Source organism: Pseudophryne corroboree, chromosome 2 (assembly GCF_028390025.1).
Source record: "Pseudophryne corroboree isolate aPseCor3 chromosome 2, aPseCor3.hap2, whole genome shotgun sequence".
In the NCBI taxonomy this organism is placed as follows: Eukaryota; Metazoa; Chordata; class Amphibia; order Anura; family Myobatrachidae; genus Pseudophryne; species Pseudophryne corroboree.
In genome coordinates, this window is record NC_086445.1 from 340,538,982 (window position 1) to 340,563,412 (window position 24,431).

Genomic DNA, 24,431 nt, shown 5'->3' on the forward strand with positions numbered 1-24,431 from the left:
TGGATTGGTGGTCCAGGACTAATTAAAATTATTTATGGTCAATGTAATAGCCAAAACCAGTGCTGGTGGCTTCCAATCATAAAATATGTGGACAAACAGAAGCACATCTTGTCCCCCACCATATACAGTAACTGAACCTCAGGATGACATATAAACACAATTAATTTCATATTTCTTTCTAAATTTCTCAGTAAGAAACTTTTGGCGTAGGGGTGCCATGAAAGTTTTTTGAAACTCTAGGGCGCGGTGATTCAAAAAAATTGGGAACCACTGGCATATACTGTATGTATAGGCCACAAATTCAGAATTTACTGGTATTTTTTAAATAGAAATGATTTTAAAACAATGAACTTTAACCATTTAAACACATGGGTTTTTTTGCAGAAAAAAACTGAATGAGTGAATAAATGAATGAATGAACTAATAAATATCCATAATGTGGACATTAGGCATTATTCAATATAAATACTTATTTTACATATCTGAATGAGTTGTTACTGCACCGACAGTAGCTTTATTGTAAATCCACAAATCTTACAGATGTGTCCTCATACATCCTTGCTGAAGTCAAGCTAAATATCCCTTCAAGTCGCGCCATGAAGTGGCGAGGCAAGGTAACGCTGGGTGTTTTTCTTGCGTTTTTCCCACAAAAAAATGCGTCTCAGAGGCAATGTAATGCAATAGGTCACACAAGCAGCTTCTGCTGATTAAAATGATATGCAGCATGCCTATATTCTGTGTGTGACTGTGACTGTATCTGCATCCGAAATGCTACGTTACAGTGTTTTCCAGTGTTTGTATGGAAATACAGTCGCAGTTACACACTCCATTACCAAGTTTGTTCCTGGCAAATGTTCAGTCCCTTCCAAATAATATGGATGCTATACAGGCAGAGGTGGCAAATAAAAGTCACCTGAGAAATTGCTCCCTTTTTATTTTCACGGAGACTTGGTTGAACAATTCTGTTCTAGATGCTGCTATGGGTATTGGAGATATGACTTTACTTAGGGCTGATAGGACGTCGGCTTCAGGCGAGCATCGAGGCGGTGGCCTCTGCATATATGTGAAGAATAATTGATGTTCAGTGCTGTTATTATTGAGACCTTTTGTTCTGATTCTGTGGAATATCTAATTATTAAATGTCGACCCTTCTACCTGCCCAGGGAATTTACGGCAGTAGTAATTGCAGCTGACTATATTCCCCCGCAGGCAAATGGAAGTGGTGCATTGGATCTGCTATATGATGCTTTGGGTAAATTACAATCAACCTACAGTATGTGGATGGGGCTTTTATAATTGCTGGTGATTTTAATGAAGTTGATTTAAAATCTGTTTTACCTAAGCTCAATAAGAATATTGGGGTTCCAACGCGTGGTGGAAATATTTTGGATCAAGTTTATACGACTTTTAAGATGGGCTATGAGACTGCTGTATGTGTCCACATTGGGAAATCAGATCATATTTCATTGTTTATGATACCGACTTATGTCCCAGTAGTGATGCGTGCTAGGCCTATTAGGAAATGTGATCAGGTCTGGCTTGAGGGCGCGATGGAGCGGTTGAAGGATATTTTATCCTTCAATGATTGGGATTTATTAATAGAAGAATCTGGGTTGGGTGGGAAAATTGATGTAGATCTTCTCACTTCTACAATTTTGGGCTACATAGATTGTTGTGTGGAAAGTGTAACCGTTAAGACGATGTTTTAGAGTTTTTGCTAATGAAAAATCCTGGCTAAATGGAGAAGTTCATTCCTTGCTTAGGGCACGTGACAGGGCTTTTAGATAAGGGGATAAAGAGGTTTATTGAGCTGCTAGGGCTGAGCTGAGAAAAGGAATTAGAAGGGTCAAAATTAATTACTTGACAAAAATGGAAGAGAAATTTAGTCAGAACACTGATTCGCGGGGTACGTGGAGATGCACACAAGACCTTACAGATTACAGGGTGCAATCAGATGAGGTTAGGGGTGTGGATAGTTCACTGGTTCAGAAAATAAGTGTATTTTATTTCAGGTTTAGTGAGGAAAGTAAATGAAATAACCTGGTATTGGAGATGAGGTCAGAGGAGGCCCCTCTGGTGCTTGATGAATGGGCAGTTCGGAGGTGTCTGCGTTCGGTGGTGCCTGGTAGGGCTGCTGGTCCGGACAGCACCAAGGTTAAAGTTATTAAAGAATGTTGTGAACAGCTAAGTGGGATTTTTACGTTAATTTTTAATCTATCATTAGCACACTGCTTAGTTCCAAGCAGTTTTAAGGCAACTACTATTATCCCGATTCCAAAGTGTGGGGTACCATAAAGTTTAAACGATTATAGCCCTGACTTCCTTGATAATGAAATGTTTTGAACATTTGGTGCTGGGGCTCACTTTCCGGTGGGTTTTGACCCTTTTCAATTTGCCTACAGGGCAAATCTATCATTGTGCCCAATTCTTTAGTTTCTAAATTGTCCAGGTTGGGCCTAAACAGTTTGACTTGTAAGTGGTTGCTCCACTTTTTATCGGATAAGCCTCAGGTTGTTAAATTGGGGGGGGTTTAACTTTGGGGTAAGTGGTGTTGAATGTAGGTGTGCCACAGGGATGTGTCCTGAGTCCACTATTATATTCATTATTTACCCACGACTGAGTCTACATCAGAATTGGTAAAAATTGTTATGTTTGCGGATGATACCACTATTGTGGGTTTAATAAGCAAAGAGAATAAGACTGCATATAGAAAAGACTAAGGAGATGATAATTGATGTTAGGAAACCAAATAGTGCCCCAAAGTCTCCTGTTCTTCTGGATGGAATAGGTATTGAGCAGGTGGAGTCTTTTAAATTTTTAGGGATTTTTATTTCAAATTCTCTGTCTTGGTCTTTAAACTCAAATTTTTGGATAGAGAAGGCACAGCAAAAATTTTTTAGGAAATTAAAATCTGTTAGTGTGAGTAAAGGGAATTTGTTAAATTCTTATCGTAGTGTTGTGGAAAGTGTACTGACCTATGAGATTGTTGTATGGTTCGGAAATTGCACTGTTGCAGAACGAAAAGCCCTGGATCGGGTGGTTAGGACAGCGGGTCGAGCAACCGGTGTCAGGTTGCCCAGTATTTATGAGATATATGAAAAGAGGATCCTTAAGAAATCTATGGCTATTTTGGGGGATTCTAGTCATCCTAACTACCCAATCTTTTCAAGATTGCCATCAAATAGACGCTTCAGGGCTGTCTACTCATGCACAAAGAGGCTGCACAACAGATTCTTTCCGAGCGCAGTACGCGTGCTAAATTGTCTCAATTTTAGGTTTTGAAATGTAACTTGCTGCATGTTTGTTATGTGATATGGTTTTGTTTGATTTTTTCGTTGACATCCCTTGGTGTTTGTTAATGACAATAAAGATATATTATTATTATTATTATTATTATTATTATAATATAGGCATGCTGCATATAATTTTAATCAGCAGAAGCTGCTCGTGCGACCTATTGCATTACATTGCATTACAATGCGTCTGAGATGCATTTTCGCTGACAAAAAAAAACACAAAAAGACCATCAACGCCCCTGAGCCACGCGGCACTCACGCGTTATGTGTAACGCGACTTATAGCGTACAGAGCAAAGATGTAAAAGGACACATCTGTATATAAGATTCTGTTTAACTTGCTGAAAAAAAAAAAAAGAGAGACATATAATTCCTCTCCCCCATAGGTAAGATGTCAGGAGACATCTTTCATTTTACAATAACCAAATGCATAATAAGCAATGTTTGTGGTGGTCTAATAAGGGGGTGTTGGAGCTGCTAATGTGGAACATTTCACCAAAAAAAACTTAATCCAAACCTACCATACCAAAATGGAAATAATTCTGATTCAAAAATAAAAAAAGTAATTATAGCAAGAGATTATTCCACATAGAGAGGGATCAGATAAATATGTCATTGTGCAGAAGCGCCTCGCCACTTTTCCCCTCATCTCCCTAGGGACCTTAATCCTGCGCTGGAAACATTGATTCTGAGTGAAAGTTACATACTAAATAGTTAAAACAAAACATAAAGGGAAACTGACAAAGTATATTGGCTGTCACCTATTCATTAGACACTAATACAATCATTATGGATATGCTGGAAAATATGTTGACGTGGATAATGATCTTGTCACAGAATGGCCTGACTGGTCTGGGTGAGCCCATATTAGGAATACTTAATACAGTCTGAAAGTTTTAATAAAATCTGAAAAGGAAATGTCAAAATTAGAGTTGCATATCATTTCAATATTTACTGCCAATTGTCTTAATGCACATGTTGTGCTAGGTGTGATGAAACCTGAACCTTTTCTCTCTGTAAATATAAAGTATGATAATTCTATTCACTCAAACTGCCAGACAAAACCTTATTTTACTGAGCACAGTACAAAGGACAATTGCAGGGAACATAGACAATGTAGAGTCCTGCAGTGCCTGCTCACTCCTGCCAAGGTCAGCTTTGTACAGACAGCCAGTGTGCTGATCTGCTGACAAGATGGAGCTTAGTAATGCCACAGGACATTGGGAGACCTGCTAAGTACTCTTTAGGGATCAGGCTTTACTAATGGAATTCCACACAAGACAGAATCTTCAGCGTTATGCAGCTATATACAGTATATTAGGACTATACCTGTCATATCTATCACATTAAAGTAACAGATAAATCAGGGCAAATAACTGAGAACGCATGTAAGTTCATCAGGAGGTTTCTAATGTTCAACAAATGTAAAATGTCAAATCCTAGTAGGAGGTCTGATACTTGGCAGTTTGGGCACATGCTCACATTGTATACCACTGACAGAAAGTTCAGCTAGCATCCTTCATAATACTAGGACTACAACTAGGTGCTCATCTGAACTCTTATTGTACTGATGGCATGAGGGAATCATATAATCATAATGGGCAGATCACATAAACAGCTACACTGCAAATAGGTGCAATGTGACTGAGCAATGCCAACTGAGCTTCTACTTACAGTAAAGGTCCATACACACTTAACGATATAATGAGCGACGTCGCTCATTTTCCCCCTCCTTGAGCGACGTCGCTCATTTTATCGTTAAGTGTGTATGCCGCCAGCGACGACCGATGCGCGGCCCCGCGGGTCGGCAACGATCATCGCTGTTGGTAGAGCATGCATGAAGGATGTGGACTGTCGTCCACGACCTTCATGCAGGGCTGGCGGGGGCGTGACGTCACTGAGCGATATGAGCGGTCATATCGCTCAGTGCGTACAGGCGGCCGCCGACCGGCCGGCCCGGGAGGGGGACACGTTAGACGTTAGAGCGACATCGTCTAATGTGTATGGGCCTTAAGTGGGATGCGCAGGGGAAATGTAAGGACAGGCGGAGAAGTTGGCCATAGCAATTCATTTCTACCTATCAGTTTCTAGCCTGTACTTGATAAATGATAGAAGCGGACTGGTTTCTTTGGGTAACTTCTCCACTTCTCTTAAGGTTTGATATATCTCAGCAGCTGTCACAGGTATACCAAGGAGTCTATGATAGATCAGATCCATCAGTAAAATATCTCAAGAGGGAAAAGACCCAATCAGAGGGCAGCATTTGCTGGAATTACTGGCTTCCAACTTTATAAACAAGAACGTCCCAGACAATAAGTTCCCCGGGAGAGGTGCTATAGAACTACATGGGGAATTAAGCATTCGCGTTATCATATCAGCATGACTAACACAACAACCTGCGAATGTGATCTATGAATCAGGTTTGAGAACGTTTTGTAAGGAAGACTACAGTTGTGATCATTAGTTGTTGTTTTTTTGGTCCCAACCCACATAAACTGCAGCTTTACAGACACAATTGTAACTTCATAACTTACAACTAAACACAAAACTTACTTTTTGAAAGAATTAAGGAACCAAAGGCAATGGCTATTACAAATAGGGCACATATGGCATCCAGACGTACTGCAAGCCAACGGGATGTGGTCAGAAACAAAAACCAAGCCTCTAAAGAGAAAGCGATTAGTTTAATATCAAGTATTTAAAATAAAACAAAGGCACATAAAATAAATACAATGAATTGACAATGTGAACTAAAGCAGTTTGGTGACTTTATGTTTCCCTTTTCTTTTACATTACTGACAGAGGCCATCATTCAACATTAGATACAAATGTGAGTAATTGTGCAATTATTGGCACACTGCGCAGGTGTACACATCCAAATCATGCAAATTGTGATCGTACTTAAGGGTTAATTCAGAATGGATCGCTGCAGCGGCAGCGATCGCAGTCTGAATTATTTTGTGGAGTGCGTGCACAGCGGCCGCACTGCGCGCGCACACCCTGGGAGCCCAGTGAGATGCTAACAGCATCTCTGGGTTGCGATCGCCTCTGCCTGACTGACAGGCAGAGTCGATCGTGGGGCGGGAGGGGGCATGCCAACGGCATTAGAATGCTGTTGGCAGGGCACGGTCCGGACAACGGAGGCTTGTCCAGACCGCTGGGGGGCTTGCCCGCGGCGACCTCGGACCCGACAAGTAGCTCCCTGCCAGTGCACAGGAGCTGCGCTGGCAGGGAGCTACATCTCAGGTACAAAAGCATCGCCGCCGAGTGACGCTTTTGTACCTGTGCGGGAGGAAAGCATGACATGCGGGGCGGACTAGCCCTGTGCTGGGCGTCCCCCCACATGTCAGACTAAATGATCGTATATGTGCTAAATTTAGCACATCTACGATCAACTCTGAATTACTCCCTTAGGTATCTGCAGACCCAGTACCGTTCGCATTTGGCATAGATAAAAAGGAGTGGTGGAGGCGTGCTAGTGAGATGGGCCTGCAATTTTTGCGATCAGGGGAGTGCAGTGTGTGTGTCGTGGGCATGCATTCGCAATATGGGGGTTATTCAGTATGGATTGCAGATTCTGCTATAAAGCAGAATCTGCAATCTGTTCTTTCGCATACTGGGGGCCGCTCATCGCAGGGCAAGGCTGCCCAGCATGCAAAATGGCCTATCCAGCTGTTGCGACCGAAATTTAATTGTGGTCGCAGCAACAGTGGATGACCCCCTGCAACCGCAGCTAGAGTGGCAGCATGTGATGTCACGCAGCCGCCCCGAAAACACTGCCACCGCCCCACACTGTTTTCCCTGCACCGTCCCCACAATGCTCTGTTGCTGCCCCGTGAACGCCTCGCCTGTCATTCAAGCAGAGGTGTACGCAGCCAATGCGATCACATAGCATTCGGCGGCCACACACTCTCAGGACGGTATCTGCGTGTACACACCGTGGTTACTGCGGTCACATCGCTACCTGAATAACCCCCTATATGCGAAACAGCTTGCAGAAATTGCAAATGCTTCGAGGGCACAGACTGGGTAGCTAGAGAGCCATGCAGAATGTGGAAGTACTGATGGCAGCAGCAAAAGTACAGATGGTCAAGCAAATAATTACAAAATCACAGGCAGCTGATGGTGTTTACAGTGATGCAGGGGTGCTATTTAGTGTGCTGCAAAATTACACTTTTCTTTAGGTATGTTATGTGTATGCTCATTTTAGCACAGTGTTGTGCATAACTTATTACCATTGTAAGCCACACATGTTACTACAGGTTGAGTATCCCTTATCCAAAATGCTTGGGACCAGAGGTATTTTGGATATGGGATTTTTCCGTATTTTGGAATAATTGCATACCATAATGAGATATCATGGTGATGGGACCCAAGTCTAAGCACAGAATGCATTTATGTTTCATATACACCTTATACACACAGCCTGAAAGTCATTTTAGCCAATATTTTTTGTAACTTTGTGCATTGAACAAAGTGTATCTACATTCACACAATTCATTTATGTTTCATGTACACCTTATATACACACCCTGAATGTCATTTAATACAATATTTTTAATAACTTTGTGTATTAAACAAAGTTTGTGTACATTGAGACATCAAAAAACAAAGGTTTCACGATCTCACTCTCACTCAAAAAAGTCCGTATTTCGGAATATTTGGATATGGGATACTCAACCTGTATTACATAATGTGTTTACACCATGACCCTTAATGCCTGCCTAACATTATTCTGACAGAATATATCAAGGAACAAACCATCATAGTACTGTGGTGACACTGATGTATCAGAGCTGCATTTTTTCTTGTAATTTTGAGTGAATGTATGCAATATTGCGTTTGTAGCTATGCGTGCAATGGGAGCGGGCTATATTTGCGATGTGGTTGTATAATCTCATATGAGATTGTGGGTTTGGCTAGAGGTCTTCGCAGATTTCTGATCGCAGTCGCAATTGCAATCCGTGCTGAATGAAGCCCAGAGTGAATTTATTATACTTTATTTATATGGCGCCACAAGGGATCCACAGCGCCCAATTACAGAGTACATAAATAAATAAGCAAACAAGAAAACAGTGACTTACAGTTCAAGACAATATAGGGCAAGTACAGGGTATACAAACATACAGTATCTGCATCAGCAGACGACACTGAAGTATCGGTAGCAGAAAAACAAGGGATTTGGTGCTGTCGAAGGGAGTATGGAGTAGAAGATGGTTGGGCAGTACGGATGGTGTAATGGTTAGCATTACTGCCTCACAGCACTGAGGTCATGGGTTCAATTCTAACCATGGCCCTAACTGTGTGGAGTTTGTATATTCTCCCCATACTTGCATGGGTTTCCTTCAGGTACTCCAGTTTTCTCCCACAATCCAAAAATATAATGGTAGGTTAATTGGCTCCCGGTAAATTAACTCTAGTGTTCAAGTGTGTGCATGTGGTAGGGAATATAGACTGTAAACTCCACTGGGACAGGGGCTTCTGATATGGCCAAAATATTCTCTGTAAAGCACTGTGGTATATGTGTGCGCTATATAAATAACTGGTAATAAAATAAAAAGTAAGAGAAGGAAAGCACATGAGAGAAGAGGACACCTTTACACAAATGCATACCATACAGGCTACAACAAAGACTGATTTGTCGGTGCCTGACCACTGGTAGAAAACAGAAACTGATGATGAACTGCGGCAGCTTCTGATTGGCTGAGTGCATCTTGATCCCTCCCACTGATATTATTACTATTATTAGCGTGGCTGCTGCAGTCTATGGGGCAGATGTATTGCGCCTGGAGAAGTGATAAAGCAGTGATAAGTGCAAGGTGATAACGCACCAGACAGTCAGCTCCTGTCAATTTACATATTGGAGCTGATTGGCTTGTGCGTTATCACCTTGCACTTGTCACTGCTTTATTACTTTTCCAGGCGCAATACATCTACCCCTATAATCTTTAGTGGAATTATATTTGCAACTGGTCCAAACACAAAAGCTGATCCTATTTTATCTTCTGAAGAGGAAAACAATGTCCTTAGTGAACTCAACTAGTACTTTTATTTTATATTTGGGTCTGTAATTGTCATTTACATGGTAAATGTGCCTTCTTTATTTATTAATAGGCACTTTCCAGACATAGCATACTATGTTGTGTTCATACTATGTTCATAGGCATACTATGTTGTGTTCATACTATGTTCATAGGCATACTATGTTGTGTTCATACTATGGGGGTCATTCCGAGTTGTTCGCTCGCAAGCTGCTTTTAGCAGCTTTGCACACGCTAAGCCGCCGCCTACTGGGAGTGAATCTTAGCATATTAAAATTGCGAACGAAAGATTAGCAGAATTGCGAATAGACACTTCTTAGCAGTTTCTGAGTAGCTCTAGACTTACTCCTACACTGCGATCAGTTCAGTGCTTGTCGTTCCTGGTTTGACGTCACAAACACACCCAGCGTTCGCCCAGACACTCCTCCGTTTCTCCAGCCACTCCCGCGTTTTTCCCAGAAACTGTAGCGTTTTTTCACACACTCCCATAAAACGTCCTGTTTCCGCCCAGAAACACCCACTTTCTGTCAATCACATTACGATCACCAGAACGAAGAAAAACCCTCGTAATGCCGTGAGTAAAATACCTAACTGCATAGCAAATTTACTTGGCGCAGTCGCACTGCGGACATTGCGCATGCGCGACTATTCGCTCCGTTGCGACAAAAAAATAACGAGCGAACAACTCGGAATGACCCCCTATGTTCATAGGCATACTATGTTGTGTTTGACAAACCACATCTCCTGGTGTAAGCAAAGATCATATGCGATCTTTGCAGAGGTGGCTGCATCTTTAGACATGTCTATCTCTGCAAACTGCATAAACTGCACCATTTATGGGGCCAAACGCACCCAAATCTTCATGAGCCTCTTTAAGTCAATTGTGTGAAGTCAAAAAGGCAAAAGTTATTATTGTATTGGTAAAATAATAAAAAATCTGTATATATACAGGTTGAGTATCCCATATCCAAATATTCCGAAATACGGAATATTCCGAAATACAGACTTTTTTGAGTGAGATAGTGAAACCTTTGTTTTTTGATGGCTCAATGTACACAAACTTTGTTTAATACACAAAGTTATTAATAATATTGTATTAAATGACCTTCAGGCTGTGTGTATAAGGTGTATATGAAACCTAAATGAATTGTGTGAATGTACACACACTTTGTTTAATGCACAAAGTTATAAAAAATATTGGCTAAAATTACCCTCAGGCTTTGTGTATAAGGTGTATATGTAACATAAATGCATTCTGTGCTTAGACTTAGGTCCCATCACCATGATATCTCATTATGGTATGCAATTATTCCAAAATACGGAAAAATCCGATATCCAAAATACCTCTGGTCCCAAGCATTTTGGATAAGGGATACTCAACCTGTAGTACAATTATAGTTCTTAAGGTTTCTAATTATCAAAGTGATGCCCATTTCACTTATATACAATTTATGGTTTCCATAACAGTTATACAAGGCTGATACCAGTTTACAGCAAATGTACAAAAGACCATTCAGTCTTTAATACCAAAAAGTCACCCCAGAGGCTACTCATCCTATATTTTTGTAGGTCGGTAATTGCTTCTAGTGATAGTGACCTGGCCTCCTTGTTTGTGCAATGCTCATAGAACAATAACAGTAACACATACCGGAATGGAGATCTTGCTGTGCATCAAATAAATTTTGAAAGCGCTCCTCTGCCTTAAAGGCACGGATTGTCCAAAGCCCCTGAAGGGAGGATGATAGGTGGGAAAACACTGGACTTCGAGCTGGAAAGGAAGATAAATAAACTTTGTAGTTTCAGTGGAGCTTTACATGAGATACAACTGATACATATTTTGCAGCCCTATATTGTAAAAACAGCAAATAAACATTGTGATCTAGCAACTGGGTGATCTCAGTCCGATCGAACATCTGAGCAATGTGCTGGGGAAAAAAAAAAGTCTGAGCTAAAGAGGCCTCAACACATAATTTAAAGGACTAAAAGGATCTTCTGCTAACACTCTTGTGCCAGATACCACAAGACACCGTCAGAGGACTTGTGGAGTCCATGCCGCAATGGGTCAGAGCTGTTTTGGTGGAAAAAGGGGGACCTACTCAATATTACACAGGCTGTTTTAATGTTATGGTTGAAGAACATATAAATTGATGAAATGAGACATGGTTTTATAGAACTATATAGATAAAAAGAAGAGTAATAAAATAGTGAAAAGTTCTGATAAACCCTTAAAAGGGAGAACAACTTAGTGACAGATAAGTTTTAAAAGCAGCAAGATCTCTATAAAAAGGGAAGGCACCAGCAAAAGGAAAGTAGTATTAGAGCAAAAACAATAATTAGGAGTAAAGAATAGTGGAGGGAATAAAGATCAGAAGAGGCAGAGCCAGCATGAAACCAAGGCTACCGTCATCTGTTCTACAGCAAAGACATCAACCAACACTGGATCAACATCCAAGGCAGAGACTGCAGACAACGCCACAACTATACAAGGATAAACCTACAAGAAACCAATAGTGCCAGTGCTCATTAAGTTAGATTCCTAACATGGACTTCTACAGAATAGATAGGTGCCACCGCTTCAGACTTAAGCACTAAGGGGGAAATGTACAAGGGTATGAGAATCAGAAACTGAACAATTTTGGTAAAATTCTCCTGTTTTTTGAAAAGTGGCAATCATTTAAATAGCAAAACCAGGTTGATTTTGCCATTTAAATGATTGCCACTATTTAAAAAAACAGGAGAATTTTACCAAAATCTCTTACTTTCCCCCATGTCTATTTTCCCCCATGTCTATTTACTAAGCCCTGGATGGAGATAAAGTACCAGCCAACTAGCTCCTAACTGTCATTTTTCAGACCCAGCCTGTAACATGCCAGTTAGGAGCTGATTGGTTGGTACTTTATCTCCGTCTGCTTTATCCCCACCCAAGGCTTAGTAAATAGACCCCTATATTTAAAAAAAAAACATTAAAAAACTGTTACACCAAGGTCATGGCAATGCATAGCAGGGCAGACAGCGTGTACCGTGTTCCCAAACCTCCCAAACCCCAGTGGGACACTTTAGTTTGAGAGTTATGGACTCTCAGCATGCTGTAAACGGGTCCAAGATCAGATACCCGTTTATATTGCCCCTTAAACCAGATCCTACCCGTGTCCAACCCTGCTTGCTACGCGGAATGAATTCCCGGGTAACTGGACCCCGGGTTTATTTTTTTTATCCTTTTCCTTTGAGCAAAAACTCGGTTTGATAGTAATGCTTATTCTTTTATTACATTATCAAACTATTTTTTCAAAACTGTCCCCAAAATAGTAGATTTTTTTTAAAGATCACATTATTTAAATAAATAGCAATTTAAACTTGATTTCACATTTTTGTAAAAAAAAAAAAACGTAATCAGGTTTAAATAGCCTATAGTCACCTGACTTGATAGAATAACAAAAAATAAATAAATAAGAATTTACTTACCGATAATTCTATTTCTCGTAGTCCGTAGTGGATGCTGGGGACTCCGTAAGGACCATGGGGAATAGCGGCTCCGCAGGAGACTGGGCACATCTAAAGAAAGCTTTAGGACTATCTGGTGTGCACTGGCTCCTCCCCCTATGACCCTCCTCCAAGCCTCAGTTAGGATACTGTGCCCGGACGAGCGTACACAATAAGGAAGGATCTTGAATCCCGGGTAAGACTCATACAAGCCACACCAATCACACCGTACAACTTGTGATCTGAACCCAGTTAACAGCATGATAACAGAGGAGCCTCTAGAAAAGATGGCTCACTACAGCAATAACCCGATTTTTTTGGTAACAATAACTATGTACCAGTATTGCAGACAATCCGCACTTGGGATGGGCGCCCAGCATCCACTACGGACTACGAGAAATAGAATTATCGGTAAGTAAATTCTTATTTTCTCTAACGTCCTAAGTGGATGCTGGGGACTCCGTAAGGGCCATGGGGATTATACCAAAGCTCCCAAACGGGCGGGAGAGTGCGGATGACTCTGCAGCACCAAATGAGAGAACTCCAGGTCCTCCTCAGCCAGGGTATCAATTTTGTAGAATTTTACAAACGTATTTGCTCCTGACCAAGTAGCTGCTCGGCAAAGTTGTAAAGCCGAGACCCCTCGGGCAGCCGCCCAAGATGAGCCCACCTTCCTTGTGGAGTGGGCATTTACAGATTTTTGGCTGTGGCAGGCCTGCCACAGAATGTGCAAGCTGAATTGTACTACAAATCCAACGAGCAATAGTCTGCTTAGAAGCAGGAGCACCCAGCTTGTTGGGTGCATACAGGATAAACAGCGAGTCAGTTTTCCTGACTCCAGCCATCCTGGAAACATATATTTTCAGGGCCCTGACAACGTCTAGCAACTTGGAGTCCTCCAAGTCCCTAGTAGCCGCAGGCACCACAATAGGTTGGTTCAGGTGAAACGCTGAAACCACCTTAGGGAGAAACTGAGGACGAGTCCTCAATTCCGCCCTGTCCGAATGGAAAATCAGATAAGGGCTTTTACAGGATAAAGCCGCCAATTCTGACACGCGCCTGGCCCAGGCCAGGGCCAACAGCATGACCACTTTCCATGTGAGATATTTTAACTCCACAGATTTAAGTGGTTCAAACCAATGTGACTTTTGGAACCCAAAAAACTACATTGAGATCCCAAAGTGCCACTGGAGGCACAAAAGGAGGCTGTATATGCAGTACCCCTTTTACAAACGTCTGAACTTCAGGGACTGAAGCTAGTTCTTTTTGGAAGAAAATTGACAGGGCCGAAATTTGAACCTTAATGGACCCCAATTTCAGGCCCATAGACACTCCTGTTAGCAGGAAATGTAGGAATCGACCCAGTTGAATTTCCTCCGTCGGGCCTTACTGGCCTCGCACCACGCAACATATTTTCGCCAAATGCGGTGATAATGTTTTGCAGTTACATCCTTCCTGGCTTTGATCAGGATAGGGATGACTTCATCCGGAATGCCTTTTTTCCTTCAGGATCCGGCGTTCAACCGCCATGCCGTCAAACGCAGCCGCGGTAAGTCTTGGAACAGACAGGGTCCTTGCTGGAGCAGGTCCCTTCTTAGAGGTAGAGGCCACAGATCCTCCGTGAGCATCTCTTGAAGTTCCGGTTACCAAGTCCTTCTTGGCCAATCCGGAGCCACGAATATAGTGCTTACTCCTCTCCATCTTATCAATCTCAGTACCTTGGGTATGAGAGGCAGAGGAGGGAACACATACACTGACTGGTACACCCACTGTGTTACCAGAGCGTCTACAGCTATTGCCTGAGGGTCCCTTGACCTGGCGCAATACCTGTCGAGTTTTTCCCAACGGTTTATAATCATGTGGAAGACTTCTGGGTGAAGTCCCCACTCTCCCGGGTGGAGGTCGTGCTGAGGAAGTCTGCTTCCCAGTTGTCCACTCCCGGAATGAATACTGCTGACAGTGCTATCACATGATTTTCCGCCCAGCGAAGAATCCTTGCAGCTTCTGCCATTGCCCTCCTGCTTCTTGTGCCACCCTGTCTGTTTACGTGGGTGACTGCCGTGATGTTGTCCGACTGGATCAACACCGGCTGACCTTGAAGCAGAGGTCTTGCTAAGCTTAGAGCATTGTAAATGGCCCTTAGCTTCAGGATATTTATGTGAAGTGATGTCTCCAGGCTTGACCATAAACCCTGGATATTCCTTCCCTGTGTGACTGCTCCCCAGCCTCGCAGGCTGGCGTCCGTGGTCACCAGGACCCAGTCCTGAATGCCGAATCTGCGGCCCTCTAGAAGATGAGCACTCTGCAACCACCACAGGAGGGACACCCTTGTCCTTGGTGACAGGGTTATCCGCTGATGCATCTGAAGATGCGACCCGGACCATTTGTCCAGCAGGTCCCACTGGAAAGTTCTTGCGTGGAATCTGCCGAATGGGATTGCTTCGTAGGAAGCCACCATTTTACCCAGAACCCTTGTGCATTGATGCACTGAGACTTGGCTCGGTTTTAGGAGGTTCCTGGCTAGCTCGGATAACTCCCTGGCTTTCTCCTCCGGGAGAAACACCTTTTTCTGGACTGTGTCCAGGATCATCCCTAGGAACAGAAGACAAGTCGTCGGAACCAGCTGCGATTTTGGAATATTGAGAATCCAATCGTGCTGCCGCAACACTACCTGAGATAGTGCTACACCGACCTCCAACTGTTCCCTGCATCTTACCCTTATCAGGGAATCGTCCAAGTAAGGGATAACTAAAATTCCCTTCCTTCGAAGGAATATCATCATTTCGGCCATTACCTTGGTAAAGACCCGGGGTGCCGTGGACCATCCATACGGCAGCGTCTGAACTGATAGTGACAGTTCTGTACCATAAACCTGAGGTACCCTTGATGAGAAGGGTAAATTTTGACATGAAGGTAAGCATCCTTGATGTCCCGAGACATCATGTAGTCCCCTTCTTCCAGGTTCGCAATCACTGCTCTGAGTGACTCAATCTTGAATTTGAACCTCTGTATGTAAGTGTTCAAAGATTTTAGATTTAGAATCGGTCTCACCGAGCCATCCGGCTTCGGTACCACAACAGTGTGGAATAATACCCCGTTCCCTGTTGCAGGAGGGGTACTTTGATTATCACCTGCTGGGAATACAGCTTGTGAATGGCTTCCAAAACTGTCTCCCTGTCAGGAGGAGACATCGGTAAAGCCGACTTTAGGAAACGGCGAGGGGGAGACGTCTCGAATTCTAATTTGTACCCCTGAGATATCACCTGAAGGATCCAGGGGTCTACTTGCGAGTGAGCCCACTGCGCGCTGAAATTCATTGAGACGGGCCCCCCACCGTGCCTGATTCTGCTTGTAAAGCCCCAGCGTCATACTGAGGGCTTGGCAGAGGCGGGAGAGGGTTTCTGTTCCTGGGAACTGGCTGATTTCTGCAGCCTTTTTCCTCTCCCTCTGTCACGGGGCAGAAATGAGGAACCTTTTGCCCGCTTGTCCACGAAAAGACTGCGCCTGATAATACGGCGTCTTCTTATGTTGAGAGGCGACCTGGGGTACAAACGTGGATTTCCCAGCTGTTGCCGTGGCCACCAGGTCTGAAAGACCGACCCCAAATAACTCCTCCCTTTAATAAGGCAATACTTCCAAATGCCGTTTGGAATACGCATCACCTGACCACTGACGTGTCCATAACCTTCTACTGGTAGAAATGGACAACGCACTTAGACTTGATGCCAGTCGGCAAATATTCCGCTGTGCATCACGCATATATAGAAATGCATCTTTTAAATGCTCTATAGGCAAAAATATACTGTCCCTATCTAGGGTATCAATATTTTTAGTCAGGGAATCCGACCACGCCAACCCAGCACTGCACATCCAGGCTGAGGCGATTGCTGGTCGCAGTATAACACCAGTATGTGTGTAAATACATTTTAGGATACCCTCCTGCTTTCTATCAGCAGGATCCTTAAGGGCGGCCATCTCAGGAGAGGGTAGAGCCCTTACAAGCGTGTGAGCGCTTTATCCACCCTAGGGGGTGTTTCCCAACGCACCCTAACCTCTGGCGGGAAAGGATATAATGCCAATAACATTTTAGAAATTATCAGTTGTTATCGGGGGAAAACCACGCATCATCACACACCTCATTTAATTTCTCAGATTCAGGAAAACTACAGGTAGTTTTTCCTCACCGAACAGAATACCCCTTTTTGGTGGTACTCGTATTATCAGAAATGTGTAAAACATTTTTCATTGCCTCAATCATGTAACGTGTGGCCCTACTGGAAGTCACATTTGTCTCTTCACCGTCGACACTGGAGTCAGTATCCGTGTCGGCGTCTATATCTGCCATCTGAGGTAACGGGCGCTTTAGAGCCCCTGACGGCCTATGAGACGTCTGGACAGGCCCAAGCTGAGTAGCCGGCTGTCTCATGTCAACCACTGTCTTTTATACAGAGCTGACACTGTCACGTAATTCCTTCCAACAGTTCATCCACTCAGGTGTCGACCCCCTAGGGGGTGACATCACTATTACAGGCAATCTGCTCCGTCTCCACATCATTTTTCTCCTCATACATGTCGACACAAACGTACCGACATACAGCACACACACAGGGAATGCTCTGATAGAGGACAGGACCCCACTAGCCCTTTGGGGAGACAGAGGGAGAGTTTGCCAGCACACACCAGAGCGCTATATATATACAGGGATAACCTTATATAAGTGTTTTTCCCCTTATAGCTGCTGTATCTTTAATACTGCGCGTAATTAGTGCCCCCCCTCTCTTTTTTTAACCCTTTCTGTAGTGTAGTGACTGCAGGGGAGAGACAGGGAGCTTCCCTCCAACGGAGCTGTGAGGGAAAATGGCGCCAGTGTGCTGAGGAGATAAGGCAGCCGATAAGGGGGCGGGGCCTATCTCCCGTTTTTCTATGTATTCTGGCAGGGGTTAAATGCATCCATATAGCCCAGGAGCTATATGTGATGCATTTTTTGCCATCCAAGGTGTTTTTTATTGCGTCTCAGGGCGCCCCCCCCAGCGCCCTGCACCCTCAGTGACCGGAGTGTGAAGTGTGCTGAGAGCAATGGCGCACAGCTGCAGTGCTGTGCGCTACCTTGTTGAAGACAGGACGTCTTCTGCCGCAGATTTTCCGGACCTCTTCTGTCTTCGTAAGGGGGCCGGCGGCGCGGCTCTGGGACCCATCCAGGCTGGGCCTGTGATCGTCCCTCTGGAGCTAATGTCCAGTAGCCTAAGAAGCCCAATCCACTCTGCACGCAGGTGAGTTCGCTTCTTCTCCTCCTTAGGGAGGAGCCAGTGCACACCAGATAGTCCTAAAGCTTTCTTTAGATGTGCCCAGTCTCCTGCGGAGCCGCTATTCCCCATGGTCCTTACGGAGTCCCCAGCATCCACTTAGGACGTTAGAGAAAAGACAATTTTGGGGTGAAGTTTTTTGAGAAAACATTAGCCAGTTAAGTGGTTAAGAATGCTGGATTGACTAACTGTAGAGCTGAGGGTGGAGGTGTGGCTTGTGCACTGAGCGGGAAAGCGAGTTACTCAGTTTCACACAGTCACACTCCAGAGCCTGGCTGTGCCAGCGACCATCTGTGTGTAATTATTGGACTGCAGTGCCGCCCGTACCTCGCATACCAGAAGGTTTGACTCTGTACTACAGTAGCCTGTCTGTCGCCCCTCATACTGGCCGACTGTATGTGCGGCTTGCTAAATGAACGTACCTGCTGTTGGGGCCTCTTACTCCCCCCACCCCCTCCTCCCTAGTACCACATTTGCTGCCACCCGCTCCCTGCTCCCCTCCTTCAGATCCCTCTCCACTCCACCAGCAGTCCAGCACCTCTGCAAGGCTCAGTGACCAGACCAATGCCATCTTACTGCAGCAGCTTCCTCCTCCTCAGCTGAGTTACAGAAGCAACTGGTCAGTAACGCCAGATTCCACAGTTCGTTTTCTTGCCCAACACACCAACCGTGTACCCCAAAATCTCTTTGTGCCTCACCATCCCACTCTGCCTCATCACTGCCTCTGCCCTCTTAATGACACGCCCCCTTTTGAGTGACCATACATCAACAGGGCACCCTGGAGTGAACACTAAATCCCTTTAAACTTTTCATACCCGCACTTAAAAATTCCCACTTCGACCACTGATTATAACTCAAGTGGGAGGATACTGTACATAGACAGACTGGAGGTAGTTAAATGCCACGGAGAGCAATAGTGAAAACGGCATGGAGCTGTAGAGAATAAGTGGTTTCTGATATCTATAAAAATAAATAAGTGAATAAAAGTGGTCAAACAGGCAAATGTGTTTAAATCAGTACTTTGATGTAATTTAATTTTTGCAAATACTGTTATTTTGTACATATCAACACACAGAGAAACATGTTTACCTATTACAGTACGCGTGAATTTTTTTCTGTAAATCTGAGCTATTAGGTCTTATTTGAGAAGATAAGCACCAACTAAAATGGTCTTGATACACGTGACTCACATGCTAAGACTTCAATGCCAGCCTATAAATGGAATACATCGGGACAGTGATCGTCTGTGCAGTCAGCAGGTAGCACAGTCTAACAAAGGAGGAAGTATAAAGCTTTCATACTACAGTAAGCTCCACACTCATCTCTTCACATGTTTTATTTTCTTTTATTCAATGGTCACTTCATCATAGAAAATAATGTCACCCAACATGATCCAGGCAACAGGAGACACGTCAATCCTTCCATTTTAAAACAGACAAAACATTATTTGCTGTCTAAATATCTATAATTAGAGTGCACAAAGCAACAGTCTACCGCAAGATGTTATCTGAAGATAATTTACACAAACCATAAAATGTATATACATGCCATATAAAACATTGATAGAAAGAAAAGAAGCGCCACAGAGTTTTAATATTTAATTACAAACATATATTAATTTGGTGCTCCATGAGATAAGTCTTTAAAACCTTTTAAGACCGATGGCTAATTTGGAGTGCCATTTACAGTAGATACTGTAGATCTCCTGGTGTTCTAATCATGCCTTCCAGATTACATGGAGTGCAGCCGGTGTTGTCGGCCAATGAAGGCGCATTTATTATTTATTATTATTAAAGTAACTTGTAGATAATCAACAGGGACACATACTGCCTACATACAAAAAATGCAGTACAAAATTAATATATCAACAATATTACTTATTTACATTAGATATTAATGTACTGTTAAGTATGGATCAATTATTCTGCAGTATTTGTAGTCACAATCTACAGTATCAACTTAACTTAAAGTTGAAAGGGGTGAATAAAGGCAGCGTAAACTATCTAACCAAATGTCATCTGTAAACAAAAAGTTTCATGCATCTTCTGATTTTCCCATTCATTTTGTAGATATAATACATTCCAGTATGCATACCTTATTCATCTGACCAGAGATTTACATAAATCAAATATTTACGTAAATCTCCAATGTTTTATAATCTGGTCATGCATTGGGCATGATCTGGGCATGCAATGTTAGTTGCAGTGCCCCAATAGCTTCAACCTCACTGACATGCTGCTGGCGTTTGGATGGCGGCGATGGTGAGCGTTTCAGAAAACGGGGTGTTGTCAGCTCCGTTTTCTCTTGGCGAGCCGAAGTCAGTGATTGCGTCTCTGGACGCAGCTTCACCGGCAGCATGACTTGATGTACTCTTTGATGCAAATTAAGGATGAGCCAGTTTAAAGATATAGTACCAGGGGGGTCATTCCGAGTTGATCGCTAGCTGCCATTGTTCGCAGCGCAGCGATCAGGCTAAAAATCTGCATTTCTGCGCATGTGTATGCACCGCAATGCGCACACGCGACGTACGGGTACAAAGCCATTTGTTGTATTGCACAGGTTCTAGCAAAGTTTTCAGTCGCACTGACGGCCGCAAGAAGATTGACAGGAAGGGGGCGTTTCTGGGTATCAACTGACCGTTTTCAGGGAGTGTTTGCAAAAACGCAGGCGTGTCTGAAAAAACACGGCGTGGCTGGGCATTCGCTGGGTGGGTGTATGACGTCAAATCCGGACACAAATAGGCTGAAGTGATCGCAAGCGCTGAGTAGGTTCAGAGCTACTCAGAAACTGCAGAAACTGTTTTTGCAGAGCTCGCCCTTCTGCAAAGCTAAAACACACTCCCCAGTGGGCGGCGGCATAGCATTTGCACGGCTGCTAAAACTAGCTAGCGGGCGATCAACTCGGAATGACCCCCCAGGTCAGAACAGAATATACATTTTCAATATCTGTTAATATCAGAACATTTCCACCAAATATGCATCAATGACCTCTAAAGCAAACAGGACAAGCATTTGTATAAATTTGAATGTTTTCTCTGGAACTCAGTAAGGATGATGAAATAATATGAATACCTGAATATATAACGTTTATATTAATGTAGTACTCCACTATTTTTTTTCCGCCTAATTCTGTGAAGCTGTAAAAAGAACGCAAGTGGCTAAATTATTCAAAAGGTATCCAATTACCAGCAGTCAATGACTGTGGGCCATTGTATCGCTGGGGGCCATCCAACTAGTCCTGATGTGGCGGGCTCCTCCCCCAATGCTGCACTTATTGCGGATTTAGCTTTGGGCGCCTTAGACACCCGAAGCATAATCCGTGATAAGTAGGCTGCCAAAGCCGCAATAACACATGGGATAGGGGACTTATCCCCGATCCCATGTGTTTTTGCGTGTTTGCTGGTCCGTTTTCGGCCGATGAAAACGGCCTGTAATAGGATACCGCGATAATGACCATCGGTCATTTAATCATGATATCCGCCCGTTTTCACCCTCCAAAATGCCTTGGGGGGAAAGTGGATACCCCCCTATATGTTTTAAAACAGTACAATTCTGCCATCCATTTTCCAAAGTAGTTTAATTTTGAGCCATAGATAAGATCAGCTGTGAAGTGAAATATTTATTGCTTAACATGTGTTAAGTTAATGTAACATTTTCTCCTAACTAGTCATTCACTGCTTTGTTGAAATCTTTCTTGTACAATACTTACTTGTTGATTCAAGTCGTTTGATATCGCGTGATGTTTCCAGAAAATATCTTCTTAGGAAATAGAAAATGATCACGAGAGGAAGCAAGGGAATTAAAATCCATGGAATGACTGCAACCGCAACTGCGATAACACCTAGAATTTGAAGAAACACCTGAAAGAAAAAAAAAAGAACAAAAAATTATATGCTTATATAATTCTAACACAGCAAAGTCTATCTATATTCACAATACTGACACAGCTCTCTGTTTCCAGAATTAAAAAACACCAAAAAGAACTTAAAAAACTTAAAAAAACACATTTACATTAGACTGGTCTTGAAAAATCTTCAAATATTAACAGAAAGTTAATGTAACATGGCTAGCAGGGCAATCATACGTTAGACGAATAAAAACATGCAATTGTGGGGCTATTGGGATAAAAGTATAATGAGGCAAACATCTCCACATAAAACTACAATACAACAGGGTTTGCAAAACATCAAAAAAGCTTTTGGCTAAATAAAATAAGAATTTACTCACCGGTAATTCTATTTCTCGTAGTCCGTAGTGGATGCTGGGAACTCCGTAAGGACCATGGGGAAGAGACGGGCTCCGCAGGAGACTGGGCACTCTAAAAGAAAGATTAGGTACTACCTGGTGTGCACTGGCTCCTCCCTCTATGCCCCTCCTCCAGACCTCAGTTAAGGAAACTGTGCCCGGAAGAGCTGACACAACAAGGAAAGGATTTGGAATCCAGGGTAAGACTCATACCAGCCACACCAATCACACCGTACAACTTGTGATAACCATACCCAGTTAACAGTATGAACAACAACTGAGCCTCAGTAACAGATGGCTCATAACAATAACCCTTTAGTTAAGCAATAACTATATACATGTATTGCAGAGAGTCCGCACTTGGGACGGGCGCCCAGCATCCACTACGGACTACGAGAAATAGAATTACCGGTGAGTAAATTCTTATTTTCTCTGACGTCCTAGTGGATGCTGGGAACTCCGTAAGTCCCATGGGGATTATACCAAAGCTCCCAAACGGGCGGGAGAGTGTGGATGACTCTGCAGCACCGAATGAGCAAAGGCAAGGTCCTCCTCAGCCAGGGTATCAAACTTGTAGAACTTAGCAAATGTGTTTGAACCCGACCAAGTAGCAGCTCGGCAAAGCTGTAAAGCCGAGACCCCTCGGGCAGCTGCCCAAGAAGAGCCCACCTTCCATGTGGAATGGGCTTGTTCTGATTTAGCATGCGGCAATCCTGCCGCAGAATGAGCTTGCTGAATCGTGTTACAGATCCAGCGCGCAATAGTTTGCTTTGAAGCAGGAGCACCCAGCTTGTTGGGTGCATGCAGGATAAACAGCGAGTCAGTTTTCCTGACTCCAGCCGTCCTGGCTACATAGATTTTCAAAACCCTGACTACATCTAGTAACTTGTAGTCCTCCAAGTCTCGAGTAGCCAAAGGCACCACAATAGGTTGGTTCAAATGAAACGCTGATACCACCTTAGGGAGAAATTGGGGATGAGTCCTCAATTCTGCCCTGTACATATGGAAGATCAGATAAGGGCTTTTACATGACAAAGCCGCCAATTCTGACACACGCCTAGCCGAAGCTAAGGCCAATAGCATGACCACTTTCCACGTGAGATATTTTAGCTCCACGGTCCTAAGTGGCTCAAACCAGTGGGATTTCAGGAAATCCAACACAACGTTAAGATCCCAAGGTGCCACTGGAGGCACAAAAGGGGGCTGAATATGCAGCACTCCCTTAACAAACGTCTGAACTTCAGGCAGTGAAGCCAGTTCTTTTTGAAAGAAAATAGATAGGGCCGAAATCTGGACCTTTATGGATCCTAATTTTAGGCCCATAGTCACTCCTGACTGTAGGAAGTGCAGGAATCAACCCAGCTGGAATTCCTCTGTGGGGGCCTTCCTGGCCTCACACCAAGCAACATATTTTCGCCATATACGGTGATAATGTTGTGCTGTCACGTCTTTCCTAGCCTTTATCAGCGTAGGAATCACTTCATCTGGAATGCCCTTTTCCGCTAGGATCCGGCGTTCAACCGCCATGCCGTCAAATGCAGCCGTGGTAAGTCTTGGAACAGACAGGGCCCCTGCTGTAACAGGTCCTGTCTGAGAGGCAGAGGCCAAGGGTCCTCTGAGATCATTTCTTGTAGTTCTGGGTACCAAGTTCTTCTTGGCCAATCTGGAACGATGAGTATAGTTCTTAATCCTCTCTTTCTTACTATCCTCAGTACCTTGGGTATGAGAGGAAGAGGAGGGAACACATAAACCGACTGGAACACCCACGGTGTCACTAGTGCGTCCACAGCTATCGCCTGAGGGTCCCTTGACCTGGCGCAATATTTTTTTAGCTTTTTGTTGAGGCGGGACGCCATCATGTCCACCTGTGGCCGTTCCCAACGGTTTACAATCAGCGTGAAGACTTCTGGATGAAGTCCCCACTCTCCCGGGTGGAGGTTGTGCCTGCTGAGGAAGTCTGCTTCCCAGTTGTCCACTCCCGGAATGAACACTGCTGACAGTGCTAGCACGTGATTTTCCGCCCATCGGAGAATCCTTGTGGCTTCTGCCATCGCCATCCTGCTTCTTG

General features: G+C 43.7%; 1 protein-coding gene across 1 annotated transcript in view; it reads right to left on the bottom strand.

Annotated features, from left to right (window-relative positions):
* ABCC4 (ATP binding cassette subfamily C member 4 (PEL blood group)) overlaps positions 1 to 24,431 on the bottom strand; it is a 675,760-nt gene that overhangs the window by 211,901 nt on the left and 439,428 nt on the right. The window contains exons 21-23 of the mRNA XM_063953021.1: positions 21,828 to 21,978; positions 10,985 to 11,104; positions 5,849 to 5,959 (exon numbers count right to left, since the gene is read on the bottom strand). Of these exons, the coding sequence (XP_063809091.1) occupies positions 5,849 to 5,959; positions 10,985 to 11,104; positions 21,828 to 21,978 (382 nt within the window). The remainder of the gene's footprint in view (positions 1 to 5,848; positions 5,960 to 10,984; positions 11,105 to 21,827; positions 21,979 to 24,431) is intronic.